Source organism: Thunnus maccoyii, chromosome 19, assembly GCF_910596095.1.
Source record: "Thunnus maccoyii chromosome 19, fThuMac1.1, whole genome shotgun sequence".
NCBI classification, from domain to species: Eukaryota; Metazoa; Chordata; class Actinopteri; order Scombriformes; family Scombridae; genus Thunnus; species Thunnus maccoyii.
The window spans coordinates 18419333-18439318 of record NC_056551.1 but is presented as its reverse complement, the minus strand read 5'-3'; the positions used below and the strand labels follow the sequence as shown (position 1 = coordinate 18439318).

The 19986-nt window shown below is 41.0% G+C and overlaps 1 protein-coding gene across 4 annotated transcripts in view; it reads right to left on the bottom strand.

Moving 5' to 3' along the window:
* nedd4l (NEDD4 like E3 ubiquitin protein ligase) overlaps positions 1–19986 on the bottom strand; it is a 52487-nt gene that overhangs the window by 13462 nt on the left and 19039 nt on the right. Inside the window, exons 6-18 of one of the 4 annotated variants that reach the window (XM_042394597.1) lie at positions 15741–15776; positions 14968–15018; positions 13497–13558; positions 13031–13133; positions 12137–12291; positions 10878–11013; positions 10556–10744; positions 10294–10371; positions 6784–6843; positions 5736–5873; positions 4495–4692; positions 1670–1867; positions 164–241 (exon numbers count right to left, since the gene is read on the bottom strand). In XM_042394597.1, the coding sequence (XP_042250531.1) occupies positions 164–241; positions 1670–1867; positions 4495–4692; positions 5736–5873; positions 6784–6843; positions 10294–10371; positions 10556–10744; positions 10878–11013; positions 12137–12291; positions 13031–13133; positions 13497–13558; positions 14968–15018; positions 15741–15776 (1482 nt within the window). The remainder of the gene's footprint in view (positions 1–163; positions 242–1669; positions 1868–4494; positions 4693–5735; positions 5874–6783; positions 6844–10293; positions 10372–10555; positions 10745–10877; positions 11014–12136; positions 12292–13030; positions 13134–13496; positions 13559–14967; positions 15019–15740; positions 15777–19986) is intronic. The other 3 variants (XM_042394598.1, XM_042394599.1, XM_042394596.1) reach the window with 3 other exon arrangements.

The window sequence follows — 19986 nt, the reverse complement described above, 5'->3', positions numbered from 1 at the left end:
AATAGATGGATTTCTTAAACACGAACAGTAATAGAGTACATCTTGGTACTTGTGAGTTTGCAAAAAGAGCTTAGCGTTGTTGCAATCTATTGTTTGCTTCTATTGTTGTTTATAATGTTCTTTCTGGGCCAAAGGTTAACTATGTAGTTGTGACTGTACTTACAGGAAGAGGACCGAGTTCACCAGGCTCCATCGAGTTCTTATTCCTCATATGGACTGGATATTTCAACCTGGGATCCTCCTAGTAGTCAAAAGAGAGGGAAGGATAAGATGGAGAAGACCATGAGAATTATTCCAATACCAGGTAAAGAAAAATATTTTTAAAAACAACGAAATGATAAAAAATAACATTATACATATTCTCTGGTTTAAGGATAAAAACAGCAACTCTTCGATACAATACGGCTCCCCAAAGGTCACCGAGTCTGAAGAGCTGAATCTTAATAAGGGCTAAAGTAAATGTTACATTGACTTTCACACCACCAGATGTCACTATAAGATCCCGTGAGATCAACGCTAACCACTGGCCTTGATTTTTTGTGTTTTGATAACTTAAAATGTCAAATTATGATCATAATCAAATGTAGAAACAAAAAATATAAACCACTTATCACTTATGCAGATTCATTCGCTGAAAGCTCATTTAACGGGTCTGCAATTTCCAAGGAAGTTTCCTGGAATGAAATATGTAAATTGGTACTAAATATAGAGAGAACAGAGACAAAGGTCTCAGACAGTTATCTCAGTTTAGTTAGCTGTGTTATGTTTCCACACATTCTCGAGGAAGTTCCTCGGAAATTTAAACCCAACTGAAAGCTCATTCATTATTAATTTATTATTGGAAACTTTATATTTCTTCATTTATATTGAACTGTATGCTTGTGGGCAGACCTTGTGCTGCTGTGCAATGACTCTCTAGGTTATGCAAGCAATTCACTGAAATTTCTCTCCATTTTAGTATATATCTATAATTAGTACCAACTAACGTTTTTTTCCAGGAAACATACGAGGAAACTAGTGTCCTATTATATGTTATTCTGTTGGGGGTGTGGCTTAAACTCAGGAACAGGATCAATAAACTGATCAGGAAGGCAGGATCCATTATTGGCTTGACCCCTGACTCGCTGGAAATTATCATGTAGCAAAGAATGGGTAGGAAGCTCGAGAGTGTGATGCAAAATTAGGATCATCCAATGTACTATGCTTCAGCTTCAGGAAGTATTTTGTATCTGCTGTGGCAAAGCTTTTTAATGAACTCTGTTGTTGACTGTCACTGTTGATGATGATGATGATCTGATGTTGATGACTAGGGTGGTGGTTGTACTGCGCATTGTGGTAATGTTGGTGTCCATAAATATGTTGATGTCATATATAACCACTAACATATACTAGTACAGTCACATTGATGTTTACTCTATTTATTATGGTGCTGTGCTCTCTCTCTGCCTTTAGATGTGTATCCCTTTTTCCTATTGTCCTACAGTTGTCTGTCCTATATGCATGGTAGCACTCAGTTTCCCCCCGGGGGATTAATTAAGTATTTTGTATTGTATCATAAATGACAGACCTGTGAAATAAGTCATTATCCTTCATTAATATTTCAAAGATCATCTTCTTGCCTTAAGTAACACCAAATTGCTGAGTCTGTTACCACAGCATGCTTACTCACCCAGGTGGTGTTTCTGCTGTTGTGGTCGATGAAGAAAGGCCGTCCGTTGGGGGCTATCCTCATCTCCCAGCCTGGCGGCAGGAAGCTCTGCTGTGCCTTGTGCTGTGACTTGGGGGAACTGTAGGGGGACGGTTGGGGAGACTGCGGGTTGGAGAACGTGTCCTTCACAGCCCTCCGCACCTGGATGTTGTTAGCTCCCTGGAACCGAAATGGGAAAGAAGAAGTGTAATATTATCAGTCCCGCTACACTAAATGTAGAGGATGAGGAGACTAAAGATTAAAAATTAAAGTTGTAACTGGATATGAATGACTGACAGCTTGAAACAAATCATCACTGGTCCCTTAACCCACAGTGGAAAATAACATAGACAGACACCGAGCCTGGGGGTAAATTATTTGGATTCCTATGTAAAGAAGGAGGGAACTAATAAATAACCATGCCATGTACTCCATAAACATGTCAAGCTGTCAATCAAAATGTCAACAGAAATGCACTTGTTAAATTTGACAGATTTCAGCTTTTACTGATTCCCTGGATATTACCTCTGAGGCTTCTCTATAGAATTTCACTCCTTCATAGTTTCTTGGATAATGTAAAATGTAAAAATGTTAAAAAAAATTTAAAATAACATTTAAACCTACCAGAAGTCTCTGTTAATCTAATTCTGGTAAACCAAGAAAGATGTGAACCTCAGTCAAGGCTAAAAGAAAAATGGATCTTCACTTGATGCTACTCCGGACACCACATAGCTAGAGAAAATCTACCATTTCTGGGATCTTAAAAGCTTATTAGCAACATTAACGAGATTAAAGTTCCGAGGGCTAATAAATGTTCCTGCGTCACATTATTCTTCTGACAGTATTTATCACAGACTGATCTGATTTTTAACAAGAGAAAGAACTGCATTAATTAATCCACAGACCTCTCAACCCTCCTCTAGATGTTGTAATTACCTTCTGCAGTGAGTATTTTACTTCCTTTAACTTCCACAATGTCGAATTATCACACAGACACGTGCACACGCAAACCTTAATTAAACCTCCATCAGGTCTTCTCCCTTGCTAGTCGCATAGAATCTTCACCACCGAGTCAAGCCATTAAACGCAGTAGTAGGTCGAAAAAAGATCATGTATTCTTAGATTCAATGTGTTGATCTTAATTAGCCGAGTTTGTGTCATATATTTATAGCTACGCTGCATAATTAAACACTTGAGCTAAATATATTTTAAATGTGCACAGAAGATAAACGACTAAATCAAAAGTTTTACAAGTTTTCTAGAGTGTCAGACAATCAGCTGCTTCAAGCTGCGATAACAAGTGCATGTGCACACACAAAGCTACCTGATGGACCTGAAGTCCTCCACTGAAAAGGGAACAGTATCATGCACATTTTCAGTTCTACATTTATATTCTGGTGCTCTACTGAAATATCTTTGCACAGTCTACAGTTCAAAAAAACTCTTTATTTATCTTAAATCAACCCTTTATGCAGGCCCTCAGTTCAGCCTCTGTCTGAAACAGGCTGTTTTAGTTCCTGTCTCTTTAAGGCCCGCCTCCATGTGAGCCCACTCTGTTCTGATTGGTTAGCTCCCAGTAGCTGCCCCTCAGTAGACAGACCACCAACTCCAGAAGCTATGTAAATCAACAGTAGTAGTAGGATTTTACTTCTTTTTCTCGTTCTTTACTCGAGATGGACAAGTTTCAAATACATCCATACATGTTAGAGCCCGCTTTGATCCGAAATATGCAAGCGGATGATGTGAACAACCTTAGCAACAAAGACTACAGAAGTCTTCACACAAGTACTGTACATTTTATTTATGAAGTCAAGAAAAGATGGCTTCATAAATAAAATGTTCAGTACTTGACTCTTCAAAAATTCTAAAATGTTCCTTAAAAAAAGGCATTCATGTCTATTCATCATCTATGTCTTACAAATTAATCTTCAAATGCTAACCAGGAGGAAACAATAAAATGTTCATTTTCACTTGTGGTTGCCTTTGTGTTACTAAAATGACCTCTGGATTTAATTACACTCAGTTTCCAAGATCAATATCATTGATTTGGCTGTCCCAGGGTTTGGTTTAGCAAATGACAACAATCATTTGGGACCTGTGATCAATTTAAATAATTTATCAGTTTTACTCATCCAGTGGTAACTAAATCTACCATCTTGGATTTACTGCACCAGCTTTATCCTGTTACTGTTATTGCTTTAAAACACTGTGCTGCAGAACAAAATGCTGACAGTGCCAAGAGTGCTGAGTGTTCACAAAAAAAATCATCATCATCATCATGATCACCAAAGCCGGGGTAAAGCTTGGACCATTTCATGTGACTAATCATTGTATAACAGCGTAGTCATCAGCTCAATATCCATTCAAGATGAAAGAAGGCGCAGTATGAAGAAAGAAAAGCATCGTCAATGGAGAGAAGGAAATAACAGATGAGAAGAAAAGGCCGGATTAAATGACGAGATTAACATTTCCATAGGTTTGGCAAAGATGGAAGGAGAGAAAAGCAGCATCAAGACAGACTTAACCTAAAAGAAGGAGAAGTAACAGAAGAAAGGTGTGGTATTAAACAAGGAAATTGAGGATTGACTGATGCACAAAGGCGAATAAATAGAATCCAGCTGAGGATCATGATTTGGTCATCTTCTAAGGGATGGAAATGCTGGTGCAATGAAGGACTGCATGAAAAGAAAGTGGAAAGGTATACACTGGAGAAAAGAGGAAACAGAAATAAGAAGTCCTTAGGTAGTGAAAAAAGGAAACGGATATGGGTATGGTGGAGCGGGACCGTGCGGGTGGCTAATTCTCACCTCCAAGGGGGTGGAAAGGGTGACAGTAGGGGAGCTGAGGCTACGAGGTCGTCGGACTTGGGGCTCATGGAGGTGGTTGCTGGAAGCATTGGAAGAGGAGGAGGGGGTGGATGCGGGTGGCAGGGCCGAGGCTCCTCCTGATGCTGCTGCTGCTGCTGCTGCTGCTGCTGCTGAGGTGCTGGCTCCGTCTTCAGTCAGCTGTCAGTGAGAATAGCACTTTTGAGGTTAAGTTGGGTTGGAATAAGGCAAGCAATGCTGGTTTGTGAAAACAAAACTTGTCCCCATCATAAGCCATGCTGTCTGCACCGGAAAGGTCTGGATGCAAGCTTTTCTCTCAGTTCCTAAAATGTCAAAAGCGTGGGTCATACAGGCCCAAGGCAACATTTATATCACATAAAATATAATTATTAATGATTATGATTATGCATCTGACTAGAAAAAAGTGACAAAGGCTTGGGGTCAATGTCATAAAGTAGTGGAAAAATGAAAGTTAATGTTACTTCCAACCCTAATCCAAGTGGCAGGCACAATGGGTAAACCCACATTTACAGAGGGCTACAACTATGCACCAAAGATAAAGCAATGCCATGCTTGTTTTTTTTTAATTCAATTGTTATGTAAATCATTTGGCAGGTTCCTCTCCTTCTGAGTAATAGTGAAAACAGATGAGAACCAGAGAATGAGCAGACTACGTGATGACAGACAACAGATGAACAGTTATAACCGGCGGTGTTCGGAAAAAAAAGCAAAAATAAAAAGGTGGATTTCAAAGAGAGACACGAGCATTAAAAACATACACCCAGTCCCATGTACTGTTGCAGTCTCGCTCCCTGCTCAGGCTATGTGGAGCTGCCTCACTCGCAGACAGAAAGACATGGGAAGACAAGTGGAAAAACAGGGTAGAAATGAGAAAAGGGAAGGAAAAGTGGTGGTTGCAATTCCATGCCAGGGTTTAGAAAAGGCGTGACCAGTACAACGTTGCACTTCAATCCAGAGTATCAAACAAAATGCTAGACAAGAGAAGGAAGGCGTACAATAAAGTGGGACAGAATAGGAACAGAGAGAAGGACAGAAAAAGAGGTTGCAAAGCTGTCTCTTTCCATCAATCTTTATGGCTACACAGAGGAGAAACACAGGGGGAATAGAGGAGGAGGTCCAACACATAGGCCAAGGCCATGACGTGGAGGGCCAAGGTAAGTCCAGTCCCATGCACTGAGTCCAGCCTTCCAGACCTGCTGTACCTGCACAATTGGCCTAGTCCAGGTAGTGGTGCGGTTGTTATGGTTGACGTAATAAGTTCTTCCCTTGCCGTCCTTCCTCTCTTCCCATCCAGGGGGCAGGCCAGGGGTGGTCAAGGTGTAAGCAGTCGCTGAGGGAGACTGGCCAAGTGTAGAGAGAGAGCAAAGCAAAGACAACTTATCAGTACAGGCTGATATGCTTTTGGACATGAGGAGGGAATCTTTTAATATTTTTAAAATGTCTGTTAGTGGCACAGAAAGGGACACAAATTACCACCTGTGCAAGTGCAAAGTCAAGTTGTCCAACATACCACATATTTTTCTCAACATCTACAAACAACACAATCATTTTCTCCATTTCAGCTGCGAAAGTGCAGCAAAAGTGGGTAAAAGTGTATAAAGTGAACCTTGAAACACAAAACACAATGAAACAGAGAGGAGAACTAAAATAAACACCGCATGGGGAAATGTAGTGGATCATTACTTCTTTTCTGAGTGAGCTATTAACCATTTTCAGCATGAAGGTTACTGAAATAGTCAACCACATGATCACAACATTAACATGATATCCTCCCAAGTACTGTGGTGTTATTCTAGGTATCTGCAACGATAGCACCCTCGGACATTGGATACATTTTATAAAACTGCTTTACGGCTTGTTATGAACCACTGATCAGTAGCATTACTTAATACTGACCACCAGGCTGACAGTTCTTGATCAAGACACACATACATACACACACACACATACCACTGTGTACCACATACACAGCAACTTTGGGAGAACTGCTGATCTAAATAAGCACTTAAGCACATCTGATAGGGATCTGACAAAAACTACCACAAATAAAAAAGGATAACTCCTTTAAAAAAAAAAAAACAGTATAAATAACTGAAGGCCTTTGTGTGGTTTTCAACTAAAGTGGGTGTTTTTATGGAAATGATTCACAAAACTAGTCAAGGGACAAACATAGCCCATCCTATGTGGTGTCTGGGAAATACGAGGTGTACGACTGATAGGGTTTATACTGTATATAAACTGAGATATTACCATAGGCTCCTCACCACCTGAGACTGTTTGAGCTCTCGTTCTCCTGGTCTGGGAACTCTGCTGGTGGTAGACAACAGGGGAAGATGGTCTTTAGTTCACAGTATGTTATGATTTCATTGCCATGGTGGAAGAAATGGGGCAAGGGAGAGCATTTGGGCAACAGTGAAGGTTGAGTGAAGAAAAACTGAATGGACAAAGGGGGCAATTTATTCTCAAAGGAGGTGAGGAGTGACAGAGAGGGAGGAGATTCCTGTGATTATGGTCCATGGTGGGAAAGTGTGGTAGCTGTGAATATAGAAAAAAAAAACAGAGAACACCCACTGAAGCATATAAGCTGTGAAGTTGACGTGCAGCAGGAAGGAGTACAATTTATTTGGAAAGTAACTGCAGTTGTGATTGGTTGACTTGATGTAGGTTAAGTAAAAGTTTCAGCAGTGTGTTGTCAGTAAATTTGAGTGAAGTAAATCAACTTTAATATTGAGACAGACAAAGAAAAAAATCAAGACAGGCTGAGCCGCAGAATTTATCAGGCATTTCCCTGTTGGAGGGAAGAGACAGATTCTTTTCCATGAACTGTAAAGTTATTCCCTCACCAATGCAGCATCTTTAATCTCAACCCAAGTAGAAAATGATGTTCAAGCTACAGTAATGCCAGTCAGAGAAAACAGTTCTTCTTTGTCCTAAAAATGTTAGAGCGGTGAAAGTGAATTATTGTGCTGAAGTTTGCAGAGAGTTCACAAGAGAAGTTCGAATCTCGGACATGAACTGTAAGAACATTATCAAATGCAGAAAAAATAAGAATAGAGATTGAAGTTTCATCCAAGCAACCCATAAGACATGTCGTAAATACAACAATATCAGTGCAACTCAGCTGGCAGTCCTTTAGAATAGGCAGAAAAACCTCCAGTACATGTCTTCGTAAACTACATATAACCTGGAAGTCAGTTAGCAATCTGATTTACACTTCCACCTCTATAAGAAGTAAACAGCCCTGTAACTACGGTAAAGAATGACCCAACCATATGAGAAAGCAAAAACCTGCAACCTACTTTCAAGGTTAAACTTGAAAGTATAAACTTTTACATATAAATGAATGTCAATTACATTCAAGCCCTTGCCAAGCAAGTTCACACAATGCTGATTAGGCCTATCATGTCGGATGCGACATTCCAATGCTGGCCGTTTGACCGTCAATCATTCAGCTTTTCTAGACTTCCCAGATGTTATCGGACCAAATGGATCAAATTCTGATAGTGAAACGAGTTATTTCGGGGAGGTCGTGTGACGCTCAAAACAATTTTTCCACTGTTTTACAGCCGCAACAGTAGGTTACGGCAAGTGGTGTACTGGCCATCGGGCATAGTGGGGAAAAAATCCCAGTGGGCCGCGGGACCTTCAAAAAAATATATTTTTGGGCCAGTGGACCGTAAAAATATATCTGTTTTTACCGGCCCTATCTGTGTGTCTGTCGTTTGGGGTGCACATGAGAGTATGCTGCATACCTGTGTCAGGCAATCACAGCTGAGTGCCCCCCTTTACTCTCGCTGCCAAATGGGGGAGACAAAAGTCCCGCACTCCAACTTTAAATTACTTCTAATTGTGAGTCAAGGCTACCTTTATCCAAGAGACAATTGCAAATGCATCAGTTGATATAAACAACACAGAGGAAGGAACTGTTTAAGAGGAACAATAGAGTTCCCTAGGTTATCGTGATTTGAAAATGCTCTTTCCTGAGGGAAAGTTACTTTAAACTCTAATAATATAACAGTACAAACTACCAAACACACACACACACAATTGCTCACTACACCCGGAGGAAATAAATCCAGGATAGGCAGCAAACACATGCGGTTTATATTTCCCCTCTGAAGGCTTCTTAATAAGCCTAATGTTGTTCAGTCCTGAGAGACTTGTCATTCAAGTGAAAGGCTGACATCAGCACCTGTACTTTTCCTTGGCGCGACAATGCCAAGCTCACTGCTGTGACTCAGCTGTGTGACAAACATCTGATTCAGATCTTGTGACAGTTTGCTGAGCTGAATCTCCATTGATGCTATGACTCAGGACTCTCTGAGGAATGTTTGAGCTGATGTAGCGCTATCCTTAAAGGGGACCTATTATGCTCATTTCCAACTCTTTATTTTTATTCTGGGATTCCCCTAGAATAGCTTTGCATGATTCACAGTTCAACAAACTCCTTATTTATCTTATACTGGCAGTTTAAGGAGCCCCTCAGTTCAGCTTCTGTCTCTTAACAGGCAGTCTTGGCTCCTGTCTCTTTAAGCCCCCCCTCCCAATGAGCCCACTCTGTTCTGATTGGCCAGCTTTCCAGAATGGCAGCTGTATCAGAGTCATGTTAAGTTACTGCTGATGCAAACCCAACATTTCTTGCTTCACTGCTTCATATCAAATCTACTATTATGAAACATGTTCCTCATCGAATTAATTGAGCTTTGTTAGCGGTGCTAAGAACCAGTCCACACACCAAGATATGGACATATTTAGAGCTATTTGTTCAGCAGATCAGTTAGAAATAATGCAAGGACGAATAGTACAAGCAGAAACAGCCACAGTGAGATGTTTGATGAAGAGCCGCAGATAACCAGCACACCTCCAACAGGTAAACAAGTTATCTTACTTTGCCGTGCTGTGTAATGGAAAAACATTCACAGCATGCCAGCTCGACTCAAGTCATGGCTCGCCGTGACTGCCCCCAAAACAATGGAAAAATGCCATAATGTTAGCAGAGTGGAGCAGCGAACTCACGCGCTGTGCATGGAGCAGATGACCATATAAAAGAAATCCATCACAAGCTGACAACAGCTCACGCTGAAAGTAGAAAAAAACTGTTGGAAACCGAGTGTCCAGAGCAGTCTGAAGCCAGTGCTTTTTGCTCACAGGGATTACTTCTACATACATTTACCTCATTATTTGACACGTTGGCCACATTTGATATGAACAACTGACATTGCAACATTATATATATGATTGAAAATAAGGAAAAGCATAATAGGTCCCCTTTAATCTTACTTCCCTGCCAATGGTTTCTACTGAAATGGTCATTCTGCCGGCACACAGCTTTGGAGCCAACGTTTTTCTCATACGTCAAACTTGGCTGCGAGTGAATCACAAAGAGCAGAGAGTAGTAGTGGGAGGAAGAGGTGTGGTAATCCTACAGAGGCAAGATGAAAGGAACCAACACTAAAATCAAAGTATAGAGAGCAGGAAGGAAAGGTGAGGGGGTAGCAGCACCTGCCAAGTACGGACAAGTGGAAATTTTAAAAGCAAGGAGGAGCAGAAAAGGTGATTTTAATGTGTGATACACCCACAGCTCTGAGACATGCCAATGTAGAGGAGGTAAATGAAATAACAATACCTGCCTGCTTAAGGCATTCAGAGAACAAAGAAGAGGATGTTCACTACGCTAGAAGTAACGTAACAAGGAAAGGGAGGAAGTTAAAGAAGGAGAACAGGATGGAGGAAAATGTGGGGGGGGTTAAAAATATGTACCGTAAGAGGAGGAGCCTGGGTCTGATCACTGACGCCATCCGTCATACTGGAGGAACGGAGTCTGTTTGACATTTGGCCCTGTTAAAAAAAGGAGGCAGGGAAAGAAGAAAAAACTTTATTGCTAGCAGCACTACGACACAAAATTCCCATTTAAGACCTGCCTGGAAATCAATATGACTATCCTACATTTACACAATAAAATAATCTAAATGTGGAGCAGTTTAGATTGTGACTACTGTAAACTACAGCGTCCAGGTCTCACCAGAGCAGAGCTGGGCCCTGGAACTTCGCCATTAGTATCTGGGGTGAGTGACAGCCTCAGATTCAAATCTTCGGAGAACTCCTGGGTGACAGGTGTCAGCGGGTGTTGTGGGGTCATGACGGAGGAGGGGCCAGGCAGTGACTGGTCCAAGCTGTCATTAGGATCCTCCTCTGTGATGAGCTCCCAGGACTACAGAGGCAACAAGGAGACCCAATCATGATAAAATAATGGCATTTTTGTGACTTTATCACTTGAGACAGCTGTGGCTCTGTGACTCAATGTGTGTGTTTAGTATATGCATGCATGTAATCATCTCTCTCACGTTGTCAATGTCCCTGGGCTCCAGGTGCTCGTTCTCTAGGTCTTCACTGATGTGGCGTCTCGAACGGAAAACGCGGTGCGCTTCCTGATGGATCTGCCTCTGTTGATTGTCACTCTCTGTCTCTGAAATCACATCCCTGAGAGAGAGGAGGTGATTTCAAACAAAAGCAAGTATTATTAAGTCACAATATTACTGCCAAGAAGTAGTCATAAAACATTGGATTAAGTCAGTTTTACCGCTATGTAAATGAAAACCAAGATGCATTGGATAGCTAAGGTAGTATAGTTAAATTTATAAGAAGGGTTGGAATAATAACAATGGCTAAAATCTGTTTCTGTTAATATTGCCAGATTTAGCTAATTACAGCCTATGTCTATTGCTCATCTTGCTGACTTGCACAGGCTCATTTTGAACAGTGTTGGGCAAGTACTCATTGAAAAAGTAATGATATTACTTTACTTATTATTCAGCAACAAAAGTAGCATGTTATATTACTCATTACTTTACACTTGTTACTCAACTGTTGGCTCCATCAAAGTTGCCTTTAAACAACTCAAAATCCTCCACACACACACACAGCATCTTTTGTATTTAACATTTAGAAATAGAAAATGAGGTGTTTGTGGTTTAACAAGTAGGCATGAAACAGTTGGACAGTGGAAGAAGTCCCAACCTCAGCTTCAGGACTGACACACCCACCAACTCTGAACTAAACCATCAGGTGACTCGTGAATGTAGGCGTACCTGTGGCTAATCTTAGCAAGCCGGCTAAGCTACAACACAACGTTGGAATTACCACAAGTCACATTTCTCCTCCTCCAGAGCGTCTGTCAGCTGGTTGCAGAGACCACACTGATATCAACAATCCATTAATCCCAGTAAGACAGTGAGCACACAGACCCCCAAGTGTAAAAGTAATGGAGTATTACTGGGATTAGTAACTGTAATTTAATTACTGAATTTCAAAGTAATCCTTACACTACTTATTAATGAAAAAAGTGATAATATTACTGTATTGTGTTACTGCCCAACACTGATTCTGAATGAGCCAAAGTGAATTTGAGAAAATAATAAGGCTGTCAGCCGAGAACCTGACTAATATGTGAGTTTAATAGTCAACCTGTGTAATAAAATGTACACTTTAAAATTGACTGTTTAGGTCTATTGTACAGTTTTTGTGCTGAACTAAGGTTTTCTACTGAAACTGATGTAAAAATATACTTTAAACCTAAACACATAAGAAGGGAGATCAGGCGTACATGTTTGAGGGCCGTTTCCACTGTGTAGAGCGGTTGTTGTGGTTGACAAAGTAGGTGCGTCCCAGGTTGTCCACCTTCTCTTCCCAGCCTGGGGGCAATGGTGGCAGCAGCTGCTGGGGTCGCTGAGACCCTGAGTCTGCATTCTCATCCCATCCCTGAAAGGGAAAATTCAGATTTTTTTTCCTCTGATAATGATATTGACATTAAGTTCATGAGTCAACCTGCTGTAATACATTTCCTTTTGCTAGTCAGTGCACAGAGGTGAAAAAAAAAAAGATTGAGAATGAGGGACAGTGAGAATATGAAGTGATGGGAAGTGAGCAGAGTGACATTTCCATTTTTGTATTTTTTCTGCAAATGTCACCTTAACTGTGAATCCTTTCACTGTCTGTATAGCACCTATCATGCGATCTAGCACTCTATTACTTATACATACACATCCAATCTTGTGGAGTCTGCAAGAAAATTCACACTTCAACACATACACATGTGAGAACACACAGAAAGTAAAAGAGGAGAAGCTCCTATTTCTCAAAATAAGGAGCACTATTGTACAGTAAATGGTTTTTCCAGAACCTGACCTGGAAAAGACTCCCACCAGATTCTGGCAGCAAGATGCTGTCGGAATTCTTAGAAAATAGAATAAAAAGAAGAGTGATCCTCTCTCCTCTCACTCTTAGCAAAAACCACTCTCACATTTCTACTGGTTCCTAAGTGGGACGCTCTCTTTCATCTTTAAGCTTAGAACTATGTTTTCTTAATGTGGAAGGAAAGAATAAAACTAGAATGTGGTTTGGCTTCAGGTCATTATGAACAAGACTGTCAAAAAGGATGCCTTAGGTAATGCTTAGTCAGCAGTTAAAACTAACTCAACAATAGTGGCCAAGACCTTACCTCAGCCTCCTCCCTCATCTCTCCAGCTTCCTCCTCATGTCCTCCTTGTTTGGGCAGATAGGCCATCTTCAGACGCAGGTAACCCTTCACCCTGGACTTGTGACTGGAGAGATAACATCAGCAGAAACGGACCCACATTAAAACAGTACATTAAAACCAGGTGGCCTGTGTCTTCAGAGTCCTTAGTAGGCTAATGCTTATAAATGGAAGGGAGTTTCCAAACTGCCTCTTAGCACCAGATGGTTTTTCACCTTCAGTGTACGACTGACCCCAAAATGACACCAGTCTACATAGTGTTGCAAGCCATGATTTAAGTTACTGTGAGTTATAATAATAGTTGTCAGTGTCTATCTTCTTGCTAATGGGGGCAAATCAGACACAATTTAACCTTAGAACTCACTTTACTGGTATCTATTGTCACTGTTTACTTGTCACGTCCTGTTTGTTACTTCCGAAAGAAACTGACCTTCTGGGCCGTAGGAGGAAGTCTTTAAATGTGTAAGGACGCTCCATGGCAGGGTCCTCCGTCTGCAAATTAAGAGGAGATATTTGTTGACGGCAATCAATTGTACACAAAAGCAAATACACATGTCAGATGGTATCAAAATATCACTCATGAGTTTACAGCACAGCAACAGTCCTCTGCACAGCCACCCCAGGATCATTATGCAATCCTGAGCTTCTCCTGTTACATATTGAACAGCAGAAAAGGTCTTTTGTAATTCACAGCAATCTCCCACTGCTCTCTGGAAGGGCCAAACCAGTCCACACTGGCTGCTCACCACATAAGGCTCTGTAACGTACCACTGGATCAGACTGTCAGTTTCCATATCTCAAGAGCGATCTCAAACACAGGTTTGTTTAAAAAAAAAAAAAAAAAAAAAATTAAGACATGATGAAGTTGCTGGAGCCAAACTGTCCTTGAGATCTTAGATATTAAGAATTGCTATTAGGTTTTATAACTGGTACATCAGCATCAGGTTCATGAAACTGTGTTTGGCTACTAGATTGCTTGAGATGAGTCAGAATTGCTGACCTGATTCATAAAAAGTAAAAGAACAGTAGCTACGAGAAACGTAGAATAAGCTGATGACTAAAGTAATGTCCAGTAACTGTGAATAAGACTGTAGTCATGCACAAAACACACATCACACCATCTACAAGAGCAAATGAATAGCTTATTCAAGCTCTGTCAATTTGTTTAATGACTAAAATAAGATTTTCAGCATTTGCTGCATCAGGACACAACATCCTCTACCCTGTCCACTCACTTCACCTCTCGAGATGACTCAGCTGCAGCTTTTATCTGCTACTAATTCTCTGGGCCTATGGGAGCCAAACAGGACATTAATAATTAACCCTCGCACCTTTTACTGATAAGCTTTTAAGGTTCACAACTTAGACAGAACTTCAAAGAGCCACAACCACAGTTTCCAACTGAACGAAGGAGCTGCTGCTTCAGAATGAGCTTCAGGTCCTGTTCATTTACATCAAATCTATATCATAAATATTCCCAAGCAGCACACACTGGTTCTGTATGTTGTTGTTTTTTAAATCTGTTATTTCACAGAAGTCAACAGTTTCCAAGCGAGTGTACCTGTGAATATGTGCATTTGACTGGTATGGCTTTTTCCATTAGTTCTGAGGGTAGCCCGCCCTCAGGACACTCACCTCTGTTTATATTGTAGACAGCCCTCGGAGGGCTCAGCTGTTTGATCACAAGACACTACTTGTGTGGCTAGCATTTTCTCACACTCAAGACTGACACACACACACAAACACACTTTTTGTCTGACCTTCACATAGGTTAATCAGGCAGAGCAAAATTGAAGATAAAAAACAGCTGAGTATTCAAAACGGTTTTAACTGTCAAACTGGCCACACACACACACACACACACACACACACACACACAGACACAGATGTACATAACTCACCGGCAAATGACTGAGAGGAACATCAACTTGTCCCAGGAAATCATCTCTGGTCTAGGGAAGAAAAACAAAAAGGTCACATTCAGCAGCTTAATTTTAGAAATAACAGGTTTTTGAATGTGTCTGGGGAGAAATTTCCAGCAGGGGAAAAGAGGGGTAAACCACAATGTTGAGGTCAATTATCTAGTGCACCAGAGGACCTGCCAGCATTTTGTGTTTGTCATAAACAGAGAGAAAGAGACAGATTTTCATTTCATGGACAGCTCCATCCAGAAATAACCTCTAGTCTTTTTTATGGACACCTGTGGTGATCTGAAAATCTCAGATGGTTGCAAAATAGTTAATCATGTTTCAGCAATTTCTGATACATTTTACTAAAATGATCATATCACATTTGCTAATTTGATGTGACTAATGCGGTGACAGTGCTTTTATCTTCACTACGAATCAGCACAGATCTCTACAGGTGTCCAAGCAAAAAGCTCAGGGTTTATGGACAGGCCTTTGGTATCACTTCATAGGAAAAGAACCCGTGAACCCAGCAAGGAAAAATAACATCCACTGCTACCAGATAGAAGCCACGTTCAGCCAGACACAGGAAGAGGAGGATTGATGTGACAACAGGAAAGAACCAGGGAAGGTTTGTGTTTCAAATTAAAGAGACCCGTAGATTTGTCCATCCTTTTGCCGTAATTAATGCAGACTGAGAGGAAAAGGGGGAGATTGACGGATGATTGAGCTGCACAGCAGCAGCCCCCAGTGGGGGCGATGATTACCTGTCCGAGATGGAAAAGCCCATTCTTGGTAGAGGCCTGTGTGTGGGATACAACTCATTTAGACAACAGGGATTAACTAACAATAATGTCTGTTTGTAGACACTGGTTTAACAGGCAGTGAGTGTTTCTCAGCCTGACATGTGACTCACCTGTGGGTTGTAGGAGACTTAAATGTGTTGAAAATGGGTCAACAATAAAAACAAAGTAATAAGAACCTACCCTCCCCAAAAAAAAGAGTGATCCTGCAATCTACTGCACAGGAAGATGTTCAATTATTCTTCAGGTTTTAATCTACAATAAAAGGACATTTAAATGTCATCAGCAGAGAACTTTTTAATGTGCTGAAATGTGTGACAAAAAAATAAAACCACTAGCTTAGTACCAATATTTCACACTGATCTAAAGTCAAGGTGTACAGATACCACAATTGCTTATTTTGATCATCAGAAGGAAAAAGAATAAGCAGTGCAGGGAGCGAGTGCACTGGACTCCCACCACAGTTAACAGACCTGGAATTCAATGGTGAAAGGTTACAAATGAGTCACATAAAAACTGTGAGTTATTAATGCACAGGCACGTAAACAGACCCTTGTGAATACATGTGTACTTTCTCTCACACACACACACACATCCACCCACCTACATTCAAGCACACACACACACACACACACACACACAGAGTTTAAACTATTTCTTCTTGGAAACCTGGAGCCACTACTTTATAATTTACCGCAGTATCTGTTTTCATTTCCTAAACTGACCAGACAATTCATTTACTGAATGCATAACTCCCAACTAATTCAAAACAGTGAAACGTAAGCTTTATCTGAACTAGGAGGGAGCAACAGAAGCAGCCCAGACCGCAGCACGGTGTCGTATTACACTCTTTCACATGTGTTGATCTGTAACTTCAATGTGAAGTTGTGAAAGACTTTGTTTTGAAAAGCGCTCTATAAATAAAATGTATAATTACACCTAGTGTTGCAAAGAATTCACAAACCAGCCAAGACTCTCAGTACTGATCACTATGAGCATTTATTCTTGACCTCATTTGCTACTATGCTTCAACGTTTAACAATAATGGCTGAGACCTGTAGCTTGTAACCTATGAAACAGCCAGTAGTAATGGCAGTATCCTATGTGACACATGTGCTCTTGGGAGACAAGGCCATTTTTTTTTTCTATCCTTAACCGTAACAAGCATTTTAAGCTGCGGGTATGTGTATGCAGTGGGATATAATTGCAGAGTCATCTAAGGGTCACAGTTGAGCCTGCAGCTGCCTCCCAGGGCCAGGTTACACTCAGAGAGGGAGGGTGCCACGAATGACCAAGAGAAGGAGGAGAGACGAAAGGTGAACGAGGCCTGTGGCAGATGAAGTGCTGTAGAGCTAGAAAAGAGTTACAGAATAAACACTTAAAAGGTCAGTCCACCCCAAAAACAAAACACTTAAATTGCATTTAGCTGTGGAGACAGTTGGGGTTTTTAATATCCGTCTCGGTGTTTCCGCTGGTAACATTTTGTGGGCCGCCGTGGCAAAAAAAAAAAAAAAAAAAAAAAGTTCCGCAATGAATCATCTGTAAGGTGGTCGTAAAACTCAGTCCTAGCTGTCTTAAGTCAATGTTTTTCTCGTCTTGACGTTCCAATATAATAAAACTTGTTTAATAACTCCTCAAATACCGCCAACACACACACGATAGATGATGAATTAACAGTGTTATGAGTCGGTGTTTAATTTGGCATGTATCTGATCCACCAATCAGCATGTATTTTAGTGAAAAGCATAGCACAGCTAACCAACAGAGGCTGGTAGCGAAAAAAAAAAAGCCAAAATGTAAAGTTTGTGCGCAAATACGGTTAATCTTTATGGGTTATATTGATGCTGAATTGACAAGAAGACTGTCGACATATGACACCTTTTATCTTGTGTTTCTAGAGTTATGCGTTATTGCCGACACACGAGGAATTGTCAATATGTCATATTTCTTAAAGGGAGTTTGGTGTAACATTAATATTTTCCCCAGAGAGGGCAGGGAGCTTCAGTTTAATTCAAAGCGATAATTTGTATATTATTCAATATTATATGTGTGTGCGTTTGTATTACTGACAGTGGCTGATCAGGCTCATTATCAGCTAATTGCACTCAGTTTCTAACGGCAGCATGCAGTAAATGTTTGCCCTTTGCGTGCGTGTTTATTAAACTACCTTCCTAATTAAACCTGATGTGCTTGATGAAAGCTCAGCATTCTTGTTGCCCTGTAGCTTCGCTTTTTATGAGTCACATTAACATTTATTCGTCCAGATAAAAAGCTAATATTTCTCTGTATAATATGACCTCCTCTTTCTGTCAGCTGCTGTGTGTCCACGCTGTTACTTGCTGGTTTTTCACACGTTTTCAGGCCAGTTGGAGGAGTTAAATCTGTGACTTTCTGCCTTTGTATAATTAACCAGGCTGCTGCTGTTTTTACTTTATTTCATGCAGTTTGCAGGGTTTCCAAACAGTAATACTCCAACATCTAGCAGCTGAAAGTGCTCTGTTCTAATAGTTAATGGTTCATGGTGGTTTCTGTGGCTAGCTGTTTAATCTGTGTAGCTGTTTCAATGTTATAAAAATACCTTGTTTTTCCCTACACATCCTGGAAAACCTGGAAATTTAAGGCTTTTTTCAAGTGAAGGCTACATGTTTTGAAAAACGCTGACCCCCCAAAAAAGATTATTTGTAAAAAAAGAAAAAAAAAGTTGTTAATAACAGGAACATCAGCGTGTGGTGTCGCTTCTCTTCACAGCTTTTGTTTTTCAGTTATAACTGAATTAATTAATTCATTTTCTTTTTGTTTTTCAGAACAAACCACTGCACACAAAAGGGCAGCTGTGGCCAAAATCAGCCTCTGTTTCTGTTCTATTGTTCAACAGTTTTTCTTCTTGTAAATTTCCACCAGGACCAGGATGGGAAATAATCTCAAAACAAAACTAGTTGTAGTCTTGCAAATAGTGACCCTGCAAGATCCCCAGTCTTTGCAAAATCTTACAGTCTGTGACTAAACTCAGTGACTAATGACACATTGTCTTTATATGTGAGAGGGCGTCAGACTTAAGTCTTTTAAGTCTTTTCAAAAGTCCTCTCGTGTATGGGAGGCATAATCCAAAGCCTTAGTGACTCACCCGGGAAGCCCGATTCCAGCAGGCCGGGAAGTACCCCCCAACCCGGTTCGCATTGCCCCCACAGCAAATCTCTTGTTTCACAGGAAACACTGCATATCTGTGATTTCTGTTGCAACCCCAAAACAAAAGGAGGCAAGTACAATTTAATTTGTGGCACACACTGCATTTTAAAAGAAAACAACAGAGCAACATGTCTTTCCAGAACCAACATCCGTTACTCTTAGGGACTATTTCATTTCAAGTTCTAATGAAAACTGTGTTCTGTGGGTTTTCCACAGAAACCAGGACTTTGTTTATGGAAGAAATATTTTTCGTTTCTGTGAGAGCAACAAACAAATTTCACTGAACTCCACAGTACTGAGGCGTAGAAATCCGAGAAACATCTTAAAACCTGGACCAAAAAGAAACAAAACTATCAGCATGGCTATATACCACAAGAAGTAACTTGATTTGAGATTTGGGTCGTTTGGATGGACCAACCCTTCATGAGCAAACAGTCATAAGAATTAGAAACGCTACTGTAGCTGCATGAAGAAGTAGTAACAGATCGAGAGTTTATGATATAGGGTTACCTGGAACACGTCCAGGCTGGCACTGAGGTGTGAAAAGGCTGTCTCACCTACTCAACAGTCTCTGTGTTGACACAACTGAATTACAATGCCATGCAACTCTGAGAGGTCAGAGCTGACAGAGAAAACCCCTTCACAACAATACTAATCTGAATCCCTCTCACATGCTACTGGACCAAAATAAAGACAGCGTCCCCCGCCATCCATCCACAATCCCCTCTCAGGTAAATATAGCAAGCCCGGTGGCCTGCAAGAGCTCTTTGTGAATGGCAACTGAGGGGAGGGGGGATGAGGGGGGGGGGGGGGGGGTCTAGGCAGGGCTGTAACGAGGGCACGGCACAGTGGCATAGCTGTCTGCAGCTAGTCTAGCTGGCACACATACACACACACACACACACATACACACACACAAAAGCACACGTGCATAGTGTCCCATGCAGGGCACTCCAACTCCAGACTACCAGTTGGGGAAGACCTGTCATTATGGTCTATATGAGGATTTCCTTGTTGCATGAGA